Here is a 15,188-nt window from a genome sequence, read left to right on the forward strand (position 1 = left end):
CAATGAAGAATAACTCCCCGCAAAAAACACTTTATCAGGCACAAAATGCGCCATTTTCAGTTGAAGAAAAAATGTTGTTGTTTCCGCTTCAAGCAACTGACATATACTAAACAAGATGCTCAATGACAGTAGTTTTCAACGCATGTTTGGATCAACGAAACTATGGGACAATAAGCTAGTTATGCCATCTTTTGTAAAACAGCACGAATTAATTCCTAGACCAAATAATTCTGAAATTTCTTTTAGATTAAATGTAAATGGAAAAGGAAGTATTAAGGTATCATCCCGGCATATTAAGGTCTCATGGAAATATATATTTTGGTCAATATTAACCTTCTAAATTTAACCTACCACGAGGCCATATGCAAACTGATCATTTGTGATCACATTCAAAATTATTAATCTTGTTATTAGTCTTGAGTCTTCACGAAATTTATGGTTTAGATTATATAAAGGATACCTTATTTAAACTACTATTTCGATATTGCATATTTATATTATTTGTTGTTCTTCGTTACATTTTCACTAGTTGTTTAACGTGTATAAAAAAGCAAATATTTTTTCATGATAATAAAATTGTTGCTTTAAAATTAGTATTATACTTCCCACGATATCTATTAATAATCCGTGTGCTGGCCTCCGTTGAATTTATAGAATTCACTAGAAGCCAAGCATGTTACAGATGGACCATAGTTATGTCACACAACGTGGATAATCATCGTTTGTTATAGCCGTCTTTAATATCAGGTAAGGAATGAAAAGAAATACTGTTCAATACGTCGTTTCTCCGATAACGTCACTTCACTACAGCTTTTCCATTCAATTAACTTTCAGATGGTACTACTCCTTTCAAAAATTTCCTAGGTAAACAATAATATATATATATATATATATATATATATATATATATATATATATATATATATATATATATATATATATATATATGCTGGATCTTATTTCCTCTCCACTATTTGTCAAGAAGGATTGATGAATAACAATTTTATCAAAAAGACTGTAATTTAGGTTGTTATAAATTGGAGACTGGTAGTGTCCACAACAGAATAGGTGGATGTGGTTACGAGGATGGGTTTTGTTTTCTATAATGGCATCTTTCTCGATGTATTAGAACTGGTATGTTATAATACTGACTTTTAACTTAAAAAAGCGGGCGGTACAAGCGGCATCGTTCTTTCCGAAAAACCTATATAATGTTCAAGATGATCTTCGAAACACTACAGTTTAAGTTCGACGAAAGATTATATTTCAACTCCCCAATCAGTGGCTAAACTGTCTGTTCGATTTTGTAAACAAAAGAGAGAGAAGCATCGATGGAACACTATTGATCAGCTGCATCTCTATCACTTGGCGTTATAGATAATTATTTACATACGCACGAGGGGTCTTACAAAGTTCTACTACAATTACAACATTAACTTCGTAATACATTAGTATGGCATTAGAATGCAGGGGATAGTCTCGTTAATGTACGGGTGTGTTTAAGAAAACGCTCCGGCTTCGAATAATATACCTTTTATCAACATCATATTACCTCCGTCGACTATATATTTTTTAAAACGTATTTCTGTATCATTACAAACATTCTTGCACCTATTCATCGCAACACAATATTTAACATTACGTTATTTCATACAGCGTTACTCATAAACGCGAAGGTTAATTCTCATCTTTCATATATTAATACATCTACAAGCCATTTAACATCTAAATCACAAAACCCCGCATAATCACTAGAGCAGCGTCTACTCAACTAACGCATCGCATTTCCAAATTCCACCTGCAATGGCTCAATTACCAGAAACATAAATTACGACGCACTTTAAATTTCAATCATAATAATTCGTACGAATGTATGTTTGTATATTTCCCTTTTCATGAAGTTTTCAAAATATGCAGCAGAATCAATAGTTCTGAGCTTTTACAAGATTTATGTAACTACCTTCAATATTTCTACCGGGAAAGCGCCAATGGATTGAAAATCTAATTAATTTGTTACATAGTTTTCAAAATTTGTGTTAGGTACAGTATTATTATTTCTAGAATATCAGAGTAGCAGTTTAAGATCAACACCAGACTTAAAGTATCACCGACGAGAGAATCTTAAAGTTTATTTGAGTATAGCTTTACTGTTTAACATTAATTTTTGGATAATATCACGAGAAATAAATGTTCAAAATCACGACACTTTTCAGCCGTCGAGGGACATCAAAATAAGAGGGATTTAGAGAAAAAAAGAAATATTTGAGAAACTATAATCCTCTATGGCGTATCTGAGTGCGAAACCCACTCAACGCAAAACATTTAGTTACACAACATCAACTGTGAGCTAGGGTCATATTTTCAAGAAATCCAACTAACGATGAAAAATTTTTAAATAAAGTAAAAGTAATCATATTTTAAAACAGACGAAATATAAATGGTCATCTCACAAGTTTAATAATTCTAATTGCAAAACATCATTTAGCCTAGCAATAATCAACGTAACCAGAACATATAGTCAATAGCTCAGGAACGAAGGAAAAAAAGACATTAAATTTGAGCCATTCAAAATCAACGTTTGTGCTGTCGACAACTCCTTAAACTTGAGTAAACTTTAATTTCGAGTATTGTAAATAAGAAAAGGACGGAGTATTAACCCTTAAAAAATTGTTATGTCCACAACGCCATGAAACTACACAGTAAATAACATTTACAAGCAATTGTTTATTCTATTCCATACTAGTAATATTGGTAGTCTTATCGAGATTATTCTTTAAAGTTTTAAGATGCACCAATATATTTCTAAATATGCTACTATCCCAACTTAAGATCGACTGGAACAAAACACTCTCACTATAACCGATTATCAAAGGTAAATTAATCTAACCATTTCTAAGCAGTCAATGTTCACTTTCTAAAATATTTAATTTCCTTATACACATCAAATTATAAAAGAAATCCTCTGGGCAACCGGCTTATGAAAACGTTCGCGAAAATAATCAAGATTATTTACTAAATTCTATGAAATATTCTTTACTTATATTTAGATATCGTCGGAATCGAAGTAGGAGGCAATAACTACCTGAGACTGATGAAAAGGAGTAGGTAACCTTTAGTTAGCTAAAGCATATGGCTCTCCTTTCGAAATCCTAAAATAATAACGTAACATGTGTCACTACGCCAACATACAAGATCTTAAATGACATAGGTACTGACGAGAATCGAACCGAATACATCTAGGGCAAAGTTTCTTATGTTCAACTATAGAACTGACTGCTATAATTTATCCAAACCTTTTAAGTTGCTACCAAAAACATCTTTTGGTAAAATAGGGTAAGTGCAGGGAGGCTAAACCGAGCATTGAACCTATGGCTCCCCATTCGGAGCACCTCTCCTATTAATCTGTTACTACATATCCGTACATTATTTTTTTTGGAGTATAAGTAATTGAATGGATTATTCTTGGCTATTAGCTTTAGTCGCATTACCGTATGCAAAAATCAAAATAATGATCTCAAATTAATATCCAAACTATCCTAAAATACTATTATAATAATTTTGAACTGTACAACTCAGTCGTATCTTAAGACTAGTCACTTTCAGGGCGAATATGTCATTACATAATGTTTTCTTCTAAACTTCAAATGAAACTAATTTCACAGTATACTCCGATTTAGACAGAACAATATCTATTGAATTCGTATTAAATAAGACGGTTAACTATTCCATTTACAAATAAACTAAACTTATAAAACAAATATGTAAGAAATTGTTGGATTAATGTGCTAGTATCATCGAGCAAAACATATAGTGTTAAATTTTTGTATAAACTAACTAACCATTCTAGAAAACAATAACTGGCAAACTGAGATATCCTCTACTCGCCTACCCTAGCTCGCTGAACGTTGTGGCCTCGGGAGGCTCCGAAAAAATTTTTGGTAAAGAAAAAAAAAACAGGATTCGAGAGCTTCCGCCACTCATATATCATAATGCAGTAATTTTTGTAACCAGATATAGTAGCTTGAAAATAGTGATTATTAAACTGCATACTAGAAAGATTCAGTGGTTAAACATCTAAGATTCAGTGGTTAAGATCCTAACGTCCTATTTTGGGCCTACTTCAACTCTCTCTTGATACTGACTACAGAACAGAAAAAAACGGGTCCGTCTTCCACAGATATATATATATTTCTTTTAGCCTAGTTAGAAATAAATCCCTGTTACAGAGGTAACCAGGAAAAGTACAAGAAATCCTGATGTGCTTTAGAACTATTATTGTAAACATGCTTTTTTTAATTCACGAATAAGTGATTTCTTATTTGTTGTATCTATATTCATATACGAAAGTTGTACTTCAAATAGAGAAGCTCTGAATTTCTAAAAACTAGCATAGGACATTCACATTGTAATTCGACACTGTAATTGTACCAGGTAATAAATATAGTTATTATAATTAAATATAGCTTATGAATACGGATACGGAACAATTAACTGAAAACTACGTTTAACTGTTGCGTTATACGGCACGAGAGCACACCTCAAAACAAGACAATCGCGTCTGGTGGGCATTCAAGGCCTGTATAACCCTAAACTCAACAATGGAATTATGCATGTACTGAATATTCGCAGAAAGTAACAGACACAGCGAATAGCATATTTATTACTAACAGAAACGTCGCGCTTTTTCTAATTCTCAGTGTTTCCTATGCAAATATTAAACAGTATTGGCCACATGACTAAATCCCAAATGACTTATCCTTTCCACAATCCAATTTTGCCACACAGTGTTACAGTTATTCTTCATCGGTAAGACTATCATCACTTATATCCAGCAAGTTAACAATAAACATGGCGGAATAAACAAAACATAAATTTAAACATTCAAGTAATTTAAAATTCTCTATATATATTCTACTTTTCATATCAAGAAGTAATTGCTGTCATATACAATGATAATTACTACAACTATGGTGCTAACCCGGAGAGGAAGGAGAGAGAGAGATTCGGAAATTAACAACTCACTATCATAATAAATTCTGTTACATACCAAAATAAAGAATTATGGTTGATCCCTTTTTGTCTTCCTTTCACTTTCAAACGCCAATATCACAATTAAAATTTCCGGTAGGCCTAATTGTAGTATAGTTGGGAGTCAACTTGAAGTTTCTCTCTCTCCATTACAACTTACAGCTTAGGTTGGGGAGGATATCATCATTTTTTTTACATTCTTTCCCTAGATTCAGAACAAAACCTACGGAAGCTAAATTATAAGATCTTACTTTCTTCGATCGCCGCCATTGATTACACTCTCCCCTCTCGCGTTCTTTTTGAGCGAGAAGAAGAAAACTACTAATTGGTCTATACCAAGCGTGATTTGGCTCACAATTCTGATTGGCCACAATCCTAAAATTCATGGAAAATCTGGCGAAGAAAATAAAAACAATTCTCCTCTTCCTTTTCGAAAGCACCGAAATGCAGTAGCTCACTTCTATATTATGACAAGTCACCAACTCGACTAATTATTGTTTTTATCAATTACTAATCCCGAAATGTGTTTAGTAAAATTTATCAACAGAAATAATATGTTATTTAGTATAACAAAAATAAATGTCTAGACTATTACTAACGTAATTTAAAATATCCTAAATGGAACGAAATCATTCAAGGGTTCGTTACTCCTGAATATTGAATTTTTCATCACTGGAATGTGCTGTTGTTAACTTAGCTTAAATATGAAACTACTTTTACGCAATTAGTATTGATCAAGAAATATTTGATGATCTATGATATTGCCGCTAGACAGTTTCTATTTTTCCTCTGCGTACGTGGAACACAATTGCATTTCTGTGTTGTTTGTGGTAGAAATATGTTGAAACAGGATTTTTCCCATACAGTTTTTAACAGTCAACTGTATCTTTCCCGCTTAGTGAAGGATGTCTTAATGCATATTTTACTTATTTCAAATATACAACTTTGTGTCTCTTTACTGTAATGAGGAAAGAACACTTAAGTTTTTAATATTAGCGTAAATTTGTTATTTTTAAATCACCCATTTTCTTTATGTAACGTAAATCAAATAATTTCTTTATTTTCAAAGATAAAACAATTTGAACCAACTCTTTGACACCGATTATAGTTCATTTATACCTAAAGGATATTAATATTGAAAGGTTTATAAATTTTTCAACTTGAAACGTATACTATAAACAGACAGTGTGTAACATTAATTAGTTTATGAACAGTATTTTTGTTACTGATGTTACTGTGTGTGTAACTATTATACCTGTCTTTGTATATAACTATTATTTTATATTCCTTCTGAATGTAAAATGTTAACTCTTGTAGAATGGTAGTAATATTGTTAGATTAATAAAACGAATGAATCTATCCATATATTATGCATAAATATATTCTGAAAACGTTTCTACTAGCAAGTCAAAACATTCATCTATAGAAGTCTAAACATTCAAATGTTTCATAATTCACTCTAATTTTCATTAATAAAGTCATGGTAAGTATCCGGGAGAAGCAGAAGTGTTCAAAGAGGTATGTTTTGTGCAACTGACATTAAACACTTTAAATTCTTTTATTTTAATGATCTGAGTTTAATACTTTCACTATTTTAAGATACATTATATGTTCATCAATACGAAGAGGACCTCCTTTACTAAACAGAACAATCCATAGAAAATAACAACATTAACTAAAAAATATGATGCTTTTATCAGTGTATACTATTCTGTTACATGTCAAGAACTTGAAAACTTAAAAAATGGAGTTACCCTCAGTGCACTAGGATACCTTAAAACCTGTTTTTCAGACATCTTTCGTGATAAATCAATATTTCAATTGTAAATACAAACAGTCCACTTACATACCCAATTAAAATGATGTAGAAACACGGGTGTATTTTGTGCAACGAAATTGTTTCGACACCAGCTGCACAAGGATTTTTACATTTCCTGTCATCCTTAGATTGTTATACAACTTCTTGTTCCCATTTCTCGATCAATCCAGCCTGTTTCATTCTTCCAATAAGAGTATTAAAACGATGAAGAAATGGTGAACCTTTGGCTACAGCAATAGCCTGAGGACGGATATCCCCTTTGTGATTCATCATATGAAACCGGGGAGGACAACTTAAACATTTATGAGCCTTGTGTGCATAATAATCTAAAATATTATCTAAAATGAAAACTGACGTATTTCCATATTGTATTAAGTTCGCTACCATATTTTCAAACTTTACATCTATAATAAATCTCTTATGAAGTGTCCACAGCAATCTGTTTGATTTATCATTAAATACCATGCTACTCGATCTAGAGCCTCTTATTTCCAGTTGAGAATCTACAAGATCTTGAAGAGTGTTGATATCCGAATATCGTTTGGGGATAAATAAAATACTCACAATACCTCCTTGATATAATGATACAAAGATTAGACTAAAGTAAACCCACACAAAAAATGTTATTCTTATTGCGTTACTCTTTGGCTGAGTTACTGATACTTGCCAAAGAATAGACCAAATATAACAAAATACTCTACATAATCCTTTCCTAGTATCAGCTTCACCAAATCTTCCGGTTGGAAGTACTATTAAAAAAACAAGAATCACAGAAAAAGTACTAATAATACAGTACCACACTTCGGCTTTATAGAATAATACTAAAGCCAACCACGTTGGTAATTCTTTCGCTTTAGGTACCAAAATTGCATATCTTGCAATAAAAACACAATCTGTAAAATCAGCCGCCTCATACCTTTCAAGGATTGACCCAAAAGTCACTCCTGCAATATCCGCTTCCTTTCTCACAAGATTTCCCATCATATACAACCAAGTACCATTTTCTGCTTTGTATCCAATTTTGAAAGCTCCGTGGCTTACAACACTTTTAGTTTCGTAGTTCATATACTTTTTCAGTGCTTCGAACACAGTCACAACGAAACCTTCTTCTGTGTAGTTACCAGCATCATCAACTTTTCTGGAGAATATTGGAAGAGCATTTCCTTCCACATTAGTCGTAGTCAATACATACTTGTGAAGATCATTTATTTTCTTTCTTGAGTAGGCTTGTTGAATTATCGAAATATTTTCTGATATTTGTTGTAGTTTTATATTTTCCTTATACGTTATGTTCAAGAAAGGGTTGTACGACCACACAAAAGCAACTGGCTTAGATGCATTGTTACAAGATGAGTTCTTATACACGAAAATATTTACTGAAATCACAGCAACATAAAGAATTTGTGCTTTCCAAAATCTTAACAACAGAGAACTAATGTCTACTTTAATGTGTCCATTCACTGATAGATCAATAACCAGGAAATTAGCTCGGTTATTCCAATAATACTTGCTAGCAGTATCTCCTAATAAATACGTAAGAACCTGCTCACTTTCTGTGATTAGAAATATAACGTCTTTGTCACCAATTATTGGCTTTTGCATTGAAACACTTGAAGAATATTTACTGTTGTTGTTTAGATTCACTGTCAGCGTAGAAATTACATTTTTATTCATGATGTTATAAGAGAGAAATTCTGTATGACATTCATTGAGATTATATAACATGGCAACAGTACTAGCATCAGGGAACAGCTTCGGAATCAAACGCCAAATCGAATGTGCCAGTTGAAGCTCATATGACTCATGTGTTGTAATGTCAGTAATTATGTGTTTTTGTGCTGTGTTTCTGTGAAGAAAGTATAACAGCAGACAAATCACTAGAATTTTCTTATTGTTTTGAATTCCCATCCTGGGTTTAGTTCGGATAACAACTATATTGTGGCAACAAATCTTTTGCAGTTGTTTTTATATTTACCTGAAAATATAAAATAGTGTTATGGAACATCTGTAACTTAATTAATATTCTAAAGTACCATATTGTCATTATAGAATCAATTTCATAAACATCTATTGTAAATTATTATGCTATTATATTCAAAATTTTAACTGTGTGGGTAATTCGTTTTATTAGAGAATAATATTTTTTCTGTACTAAGACTTTACTAAATTGCATTAAGGACTATGAAAGTTACAGGCAAGATAATTGTACTTAATTCAAATTCATATATGAACTTGCTTGTACGATGGCAACATTTTTCTCCTAGTTATATTCCATAAGCTCAGTATATTGATTTAGGCTTATAATCTTAGACTATGCGTATCTTAGCTATCGTAATGCTTGTTTCGAACATTCATTAGAATTTTTAACTCAGTCGACGTGTAATATCTTGTATTATGACACCACGTAATTGCGAAAACTTTTTGGCAAATTCCTTACAGGTATTTTCATTAGTGTTCTTATTACGTGTGTTCTAATTATTATTTTTTGTTATTGTAATTAACGTAGTTATTACTTATGTCAATAAATTATACATGCCAGTGTAAATTGGCACAATGACTCTGAGCAACTGTTTGGTTGATTCAGTATTTAATTTCCTTTTTCGCATCGAGGCTATATGAGACCTGGACGTACAACTTTACGGGTGGTCGAAGTTACATGATGTTAAATTGGTAATAAAATCATGACTTCCCCCTTCCCTGACCGCCGGTGGATGTTTTAACCATGTAGCTACGAAGTAGCTACTTTGAATATCTAAAATTTTTGCATGAAAGCGATAAAATACACCTGGTAATCAACGTGTGAGTTTGGAGAAAATTTTACATAACAAAGGTTTACTCGATTATTGCATATGTTTTTCTCAGGCTGTTCTCTGGAGAGTTACAATAATCTGTAATGATGTTGTTAATCCGAGAACTTTCTCCCCGTCCAGATTTTTTCTCTGAAGTTGTTTGTCTCAGGCAGGACGTTTACCCATTTAGTTTGAGAGTAAGATTAAATTGATTTAGTATCTTGATTTAGCATCTATGATTACTTATTTTTGGAAATTCTATGAAATTGTACTAACATTGTATCTACTATGAACATCAAAAGGAACTTCTGTATAGAGTTGAAACTAAACTATATAATAATTTTTTTCCGATAATCCAGGGATGGCCAACCTTTCTAAGATTGAGAGCTACTTTTCATTTCGGAAAGCAATGGCTGTCTACTTATCTATTTGCTATTTCGATAGATTGAATATAAAAACATACCAATAGTCAATACAGATGTATGTCAGACCGCCGTGAGAGTCATTTTATCAATTATTTAGAATCATTTTATAAATTTTTAATTTTATACTATGAATTGTTTAACAGTAAAACACTGTTTGAAATCTAAGACCTGGGAGAACTTGTGTTGCCTACAAGACTCGTGAAAATTTATCATGTTAGAAACGAGACGAGATTGTTCATATTTCCAATCTTGTTTCAAATTTTAAAATGCACTTCTCGTCCCGTGGACAATACACCGGAGGCGAGCTTTTTCCAAATTCTGTTGTGGTAAGTGCCTTTAACATTATGACCAGTTTATCTGATTGCATGTGTTCACCGAGAAAAATGATTGGGTTGAAAGTGACCACGCGGTGTGGGTAGAAAGTTTGCAAATAAATTGGGTTGTTTGGGAATGTTAGGTGGTCACTTGCATCCCAACTGCATTACCTATTTGGTCAACAAAATGACTATATGTAACTGTAGAATACTTTTAACGAACACTTGGGTCATACCCGGTTAACGGAAAGTGTCATGACGCGTGAAATATATAGTCTAAAGGGAACTGATTTACGTGGACACTTTAGTACTGCAAGAATTTCAACACATGTTTTCTTATTTATCGTCTATTTAGTCGAAATTATACAGAGTTATAACTTGGCAGGCGCGGATTACTATAACAACGTTAGCTCCTGTCCAAGCGGAAGGATAGGTTGAAGAAAACAGTGTTTGAGAGATAAAAATCATTGCATAATAGCTATAATGCATGAATAGTAGTGCTTTCATGTGTTTTTCTTATCTGTTATACTTATGTCCTAGCACATAATAATATCAGGTGGTACAACTGTTACTCGTGTAACTTGTAAGACTATTCACAAGTTTAAATAAATATTATTGTGATCAGTTACAGAAAACAGAACTTTTTCGCTACTTGGCATAAATGCCAAATATAATACGTGAAGCTTTGCTCATACCAAAGAAATGGAACCAATGCAAATATTCACAGCCAGTAAGGAGTTGATATCACTAGAAGACCCGTAAGGTGTCATTTTGATACTTCCCGTAGTAAAACAATGAATAAAATATTTATTTCTTAGGCTAGAGGTGTGTAACTTTTTTTTACTTTTTTTTGCAAAATAATAATGTGAGCCCGGGAAAGAGCTTGTGCCCAATTAATTTGCGTATTAAGGAAAGAATGATCAGATTTGCTACAAACGCCCGAAGATGTAAAATTGACACACTAGATTAAATTAAGAAAAGGAACTTCTTTCATTTGAGAGGGCGTAACCCTCTAGAGGCAGTTCAATGTGCAACAACTTCATGATTCATGCTAATAGAATGAATTATGTCCCATAAATCAATAAATACTTCAACAAAAATGTATATCCTATATCAAAACCTATTCCTTGTTTAAACTCAACTCCTCAAAAAAATTCTTTCATTCCCGTAGAAAGGACGCAACTCTTTAAGCCGGTAAACGTAAAAAAACTTCTTTCGCTAAAAACTAATACGATACTGCTCTAGACGTGATCTTCATCAATTCATCAATCGGAATCATCCTAAAAACAAAGAATCCCGATCTTTATAAACATCTCATCTATAAAGTTGGACCAGAAATGTTTGGCGTTAAAACGAAAATTCAACTCCTTAAAACTCATATCAAAACACTACCTCTGCCTCGGCGTACTCCATTACTCTCTGTAGTTATCTGTGGAGTTGATCCCACCTATACTGAGCAAGACATACTAGAGGAACTAAAGCAGGATGGGATTCAACCTACTAGAGCTCTCCGTATTGATGGTGCTAATGGCCCTACATACATAGTCAGACTTCTAACATATGATCCAGCACTGGTAGACGATCTTCTAAATAACGGTGTATACATTTACCGTTGCCATCATCGGGTGGAGGCTCACATCTCCGCCTCTTTCACTACGGTGTGAAAATTGCTTAGCTTATAATACGCATCCAACAAACAAATGCACAAATCCTTCCGTCTGCTCCCATTGCAAAGGAGATCATAGACCAAAAGAGTATCCAAAGCTCAACGAACCTTCCAGATGCAACACTTCTGACGGGGAACATCCAACTTATTCCTACAAGTGTAAGGCCAAACCTAAACCACTTCCAGATAAACCGGGACTGTTGTACCTCTACATATCCATGTCTCTTCACGTCAAACCAGCATCTCAGCGACCACGCAAACATCCTTCTTACCACCACCTACTGTGGAAAATATTTTGAAGTTCATCACTATAGTTCTTCAAAATGCCTTTCCTTAGCAGCGTGAGGCTATTCTAAACCATGCAACGAAAGCCGCCTTCGATATAAACCAGCTTCACATGGCAGCTACATATGCTGGCCTATCTACCTACTTCCATTTCCATACTGACACCCATCATGAATAGTACAGATAAGAGAAGGAAGACTATTGCATTGCTATTCTGCAATATTCGTTCGCTACCTACCAACCGAGTTCTCTTAGAAACATTAGCAACTCAGCACAAAGCAGATAGCATTCTTCTTAATGAAACATTTCTATAACAATCTGACAGCTTCTATCTTCCACGTTATCATCTCATACGCTCTGATCTGCCACAAAACATCGCACGTGGTGGTGCAACACTAGCCATTAAGCACTCTTTTCCACGTCGCCATATCATACCACCTTCTCCCGAACAATATCCCGAACACGTCATATTGACGCTGTACTTTCCAGGAAATACCATTACCATTGCCACTGTCTATGTTCGATCTACCCAACCGCTTCCGTATCGCTTTCTGACGTATCTAGATTTCAACTTTAGAATATACATCTTATTAGCAGACATCAACTACCATTCTCGTACAGCAGCTCAGAACGCTTTCAAGATTTTCTCCAAACTACTCATAATTCCTTACTACAGTTACCACATCCTACTCGTTCGGAAAGCGGCACTAGTCCCGACGTAGCAATCATCTCCAATAATCTGTTACCACTTACTACTATTGATGTCCTTGGTTCCATAGGTAGTGATCATCTCCCAATACTTCTCTCTATAACTCCACGTCTGAAATCCACTGCATCCGCATCACCAGGCACACCCAAATATAACTTTAGCAAAGCTCGGTGGGATCAGTAAAGCACTTATATCACCAAACATCTGACGGCTACTGCACCTACTCTCACAACAGTTGCATGTATTGAACCCTTCTCACATACTCTGACTGACATAGTCTCTCATGCTACGGAGTACGCAGTTACTAAATGTGCCAGCGAATTGTCTAGACCTCGTTTACCAGCACGCGCCCTCGATCTTCTCTCACGCTCACACGAGTATTTAACAGAGTTTCGTCGCACAAATGACCGCCGATTTCTTCTTCTCCATCGTCAATTCCAACGTACGGTACAGAACTACATAGTAGCCCGCAAACGACTAGACTGGCGTATCTCCTGTAACGCTTTGCGCCAAGAAACAAATCCAACTAAATTCTGGAATACCTTTAAACGTCTCATATTTCAGAAACACGGCCCACAACATCCCATCATATGTGCTGGCCAAGTACCAACGAAGGATGCAGAAAAGGCAACTGCTTTCGCAACATATCTTGAGGGAGTCTTCACTCCACACACTACACCTTTGTTCACTTGTCCTACACACACCCATATCGTACTCGTTGGTTCTCCAGTGCAGCCATCGTTTCAACCTGATTTCAACTACCACCTTGATCTCACAAATCAGCTCACTGCTCCAATAACATCAGACGATATTACAGCTATTCTAAAATGCCGTCGCAACATAGCTCGGAGAGCAGACTCAATCACGTATCGTCCCAGCCCATACCAAGTGAACTTTGTGGTGGACAAACACCGTGTGCGTGGGTTTCTCCCGTTTCCTCCCACTTTCTTCATTCCACCATTTCATTCATTAATCATCTTCACCGTCTCCTTTAGCATAACCGGCATAACCGTTGGACGTAAAACTTAAAGATTTCATTTCATTTCATTTTTTTCAATAACGTATCGTCAACTGCTTAAGGTACCTGTGGAATTTCTAGTCTTGTATAGCAACTATTTTATCTACAGGCTATTTTCCAACTAAATGGAAACTAACTAAAATTGTTGTCTTTCTAAAACCTCTGAAAGATCCAACTGCTGTGTCATCTTACAGATCCATTAGCCTTACTAACATGCGTAGCAAGACACTAGAACGCCTTATGATAAAACGGCTACATCACTACCTACAAATGAAGAACAAACAAGCAACTATTCAAGCTGGATTCTGTCCACTCTATAGCAGTGATGACCAATTACTCAAATGTTCTACACTACTTGCCAACCATTTTAATAAGCGTTTACCATCTGTTTTGATGTCCTTTGATATTGAACGAGCGTTCGATACTATTTGGCATGAGGGGTTAATTTATAAACTCAAATGCCTGCTTCCTGACAGCTATGTCCGATTAATAGCCAATTTTCTACATCAGCGCCAGGCTTTCGTACAGATCAACATGACAAAGTCACACATCTTTCAACTCCGCGCCGGTGTGCCCCAAGGATCTGTTTTATATCCTCTATTATATATTCTTTTTTTAGCTGACATGCCTCAACCTCAGTCCAAACTATATACCTTACAATTTGGTAATGATACTGCTTATACATAGCATTGGGATCTTCTGTTGATCGCATTAATCAACTTGTACAACCAGCTTTGTACAAACTAGTTACATGATGAATGAAATGGAAGCTCAAGCTGAATTCAACTAATACTCAAATTAGTCTCTTTAGGCAACGCAATAAGTACTGTATCAGTCGCAATCCGGGACGTCCTCATTTAACTCTTTTTGACTCTCCAATACCAATTCAAAACAGTCTCAAATATCTGGGTGTAATATTCGACAAACATCTTACTTGGAAAACTCATCTGAAATAATTCGAAGCTAATATCCGACGCCATTTGCCTTTTACAAAACCTTAAAGGCACCACGTGGGGTCTTAATACAAAACTTCTACTGATAACATATAAAGTCTTTGTACGCCCAGAAATAAAGTATGGACATCTTGCCTGGTTATCAGCAGCACCAACTTTCTATGAGTGTCTGAAAGTTCTCG

The 15,188-nt window shown here is 34.6% G+C and overlaps 1 protein-coding gene across 1 annotated transcript; it reads right to left on the reverse strand.

The window, feature by feature from the left end:
- Positions 1-6,979: 6,979 nt before the first annotated feature.
- On the reverse strand, positions 6,980-7,912 carry LOC145679539 (glutamate receptor ionotropic, delta-2-like). The gene has a single exon (XM_081750116.1). It carries the CDS (start codon positions 7,910-7,912, stop codon positions 6,980-6,982), a length of 933 nt encoding a protein of 310 aa, XP_081606242.1.
- Between the last annotated feature and the right edge of the window lie 7,276 nt (positions 7,913-15,188).

Source organism: Thermobia domestica, chromosome 2 (assembly GCF_964235325.1).
Source record: "Thermobia domestica chromosome 2, izTheDome1.hap1.1, whole genome shotgun sequence".
NCBI classification, from domain to species: domain Eukaryota; kingdom Metazoa; phylum Arthropoda; class Insecta; order Zygentoma; family Lepismatidae; genus Thermobia; species Thermobia domestica.

Excerpts from the sequence above, each read along its gene's own strand:
- LOC145679539 (XM_081750116.1), bottom strand. The coding sequence starts at position 7,912 with ATGAACTACGAAACTAAAAGTGTTGTAAGCCACGGAGCTTTCAAAATT.